General features: G+C 43.7%; 1 protein-coding gene across 1 annotated transcript; it reads left to right on the forward strand.

Annotated features, from left to right (window-relative positions):
- Positions 1-1,209: 1,209 nt before the first annotated feature.
- On the forward strand, positions 1,210-2,160 carry LOC116269673 (olfactory receptor 10G7). The gene has a single exon (XM_031652837.1). It carries the CDS (start codon positions 1,225-1,227, stop codon positions 2,158-2,160), a length of 936 nt encoding a protein of 311 aa, XP_031508697.1. The 5' UTR covers positions 1,210-1,224.
- The last annotated feature ends 379 nt before the right edge of the window (positions 2,161-2,539 follow it).

Genomic DNA, 2,539 nt, shown 5'->3' on the forward strand with positions numbered 1-2,539 from the left:
TCAAGCAGGTTCAATTCTTCTTGGCTATCTCAAAATGTACTGTGAGATTATTTGATCATACTTTAGAAAGAGAAGGCTTAATTGCCTGAAATTCTGGGGAAGTAAATAATAATAAAAACGTATAAATAGAAAGAGACATAGAATAAGGGAAGTTAAAGAAAATGACAGTACTGTTCATTATTGTGTTAGTTTGGGGGTCAAACTTTGTATATGACCAGGAAGATATGATCTAGGGCAGCGGTACCCAACGTTTGTGGCACGAGGGACCAGTTTCTGGTTCAGAGGAAGACAATTTTTGCATGGACTGGGGTGGGGTCTGGGGTGGTGAGGGGGAGGATGTTAGATTCTCATAAGGACCACACAACCTAGATTCCTCACATGTGCGGTTCACAATAGGGTTCCCATTCCTATGAGAATCTAATGCCCTGCTGATGTGACAGGAAGCTGGGCTCAGGTGGTGATGCTCGCTTGCTGGCAGCTCTCCTCATGCTGTGCAACTGGTTCCTAAAAGGCCACCGACCGGCACCAGTCCCTGACCTGGGGTTTGAGGACCCCTGATCTAGGGTAAGACAAAGGAACAGAAGACTGGCTCCACATAATGCTAAACCACTGCTGGAATCCTGCCTTAGTTATGCAGCTGGCCAGAGAGCTCTGAGAAGGCGGTTTTCTCCCATTCTCTCAGCCAGAATGAAGATTGCTTTAGAAATTTGTATTTGTAATAGAAATTCTCTAATGATCAAACAGACTGAATCTGTATGTGTGAAAGTGTTTGTGTGTGTGCGTGTGTTGACAGAGAGAGAATGTGTGTGCGCATGTATATCTATATATGTGTGTGTTTGAGAGAAAAAGAGAGAAGATGCTTGAATAAAGGCTTATCCCGGGGAAGAGCTTCCCAGCACCTAAGTGTTGCTAATTTGAGTATATCTTTTTCAATTCTACACAAAACAGGATACAAAATTTGTTCTTCTTTTCAACATTTGGCTGATTTTATGTAAATCTCCTCCTCTTCTGTATATGGCTTATTCTGGTACTGGAATAAGAAAGTGCTATTCCTCTTCAAAGACCCATACTGAAGCAAAAGGAATTTATAAAATATAAAAAATAATTTAACCCCAGTGTTCTCAATCAGAAAAATATAGTTGCCATATTTCATATAAAACATGCTCACAGTAAATGCTGCCTCCTTTCCTTTCTGTAAGAACAGAGCCTCATATATGAGAAGAAATGTCCAACGGCAGCCTCGTGACAGCATTCATCCTCACGGGCCTTCCCCATGCCCCAGCGCTGGACGCCCCACTCTTTGGAGCCTTCCTGGTCATTTATGTGCTCACTGTGCTGGGGAACCTCCTCATCCTGCTGGTGATCAGGGTGGATTCTCACCTCCACACCCCCATGTACTCCTTCCTCTCCAACCTGTCCTTCATTGACATGTGGCTCTCCACTGTCACGGTGCCCAAAATGCTGATGACCTTGGTGTCTCCAAGCGGGAGGACTATCTCCTTCCACAGCTGCGTGACTCAACTCTACTTTTTCCACTTCCTGGGGAGCACCGAGTGTTTCCTCTACACGGTCATGTCCTATGATCGCTACCTGGCCATCAGTTACCCGCTCAGGTACACCAGCATGATGAGTGGGCGCGCGTGTGCTCTCCTGGCCATCGGCACTTGGCTCAGTGGCTCCCTGCACTCTGCTGTCCAGACCATATTGACTTTCCATTTGCCCTACTGTGGACCCAACCGGATCCAGCACTACTTCTGTGACGCACCGCCCATCCTGAAACTGGCCTGTGCAGACACCTCAGCCAACGAGATGGTCATCTTTGTGAACATTGGAGTAGTGGCCTCGGGCTGCTTTCTCCTGATAGTGCTGTCCTATGTGTCCATCGTCTGTTCCATCCTGCGGATCCGCACCTCAGAGGGGAGACGCAGAGCCTTTCAGACCTGTGCCTCCCACTGTATCGTGGTCCTTTGCTTCTTTGGCCCTGGTCTTTTCATTTACCTGAGGCCAGGCTCCAGGGACGCCGTGGATGGGGTTGTGGCCATTTTCTACACCACGCTGACTCCTCTTTTCAACCCTGTTGTGTACACCCTGAGAAACAAGGAGGTAAAGAAAGCTTTGTTGAAGCTGAAAAATGGGTCAGTATTCTCTCAGGGTAAATAGTCAAGAAAAGTCAGATATGGCTAACTTTTCTTTTTTTTATTTGTAAATAAATTAAATCTTCAATATGAGCATTACATTTGAGTGGAGCATTTCAATTATCCAGTCTTAATTTTTAATTGGACAGTTAATTAATCTTTCATTTTTTTCTGCAGAGTGTTTTTTAGAATCCTAGTTAAAGCAGCCATTTCATGGTGATAATCTAAGAGAAAGGATAATAGTCTATTCTTTTCACGTTCCATTAAGTAATCAGAAAAGTAGTTTATTTTTCTTATATAAATATTTTCCACAATTGCTATTCAGTATAATGTTCTTACAGTTTATTTTGTGTAATTTAAGTCAAAGCCTTATAAAAATCTTTCTTTTCATGTTTTAAATTTTC

This window comes from Papio anubis, chromosome 12, assembly GCF_008728515.1.
Source record: "Papio anubis isolate 15944 chromosome 12, Panubis1.0, whole genome shotgun sequence".
Lineage (NCBI taxonomy): Eukaryota > Metazoa > Chordata > Mammalia > Primates > Cercopithecidae > Papio > Papio anubis.

What these genes read in the sequence shown, in the direction of transcription:
- LOC116269673 (XM_031652837.1), top strand. Translation starts at nt 1,225, where the DNA reads ATGTCCAACGGCAGCCTCGTGACAGCATTCATCCTCACGGGCCTTCCC.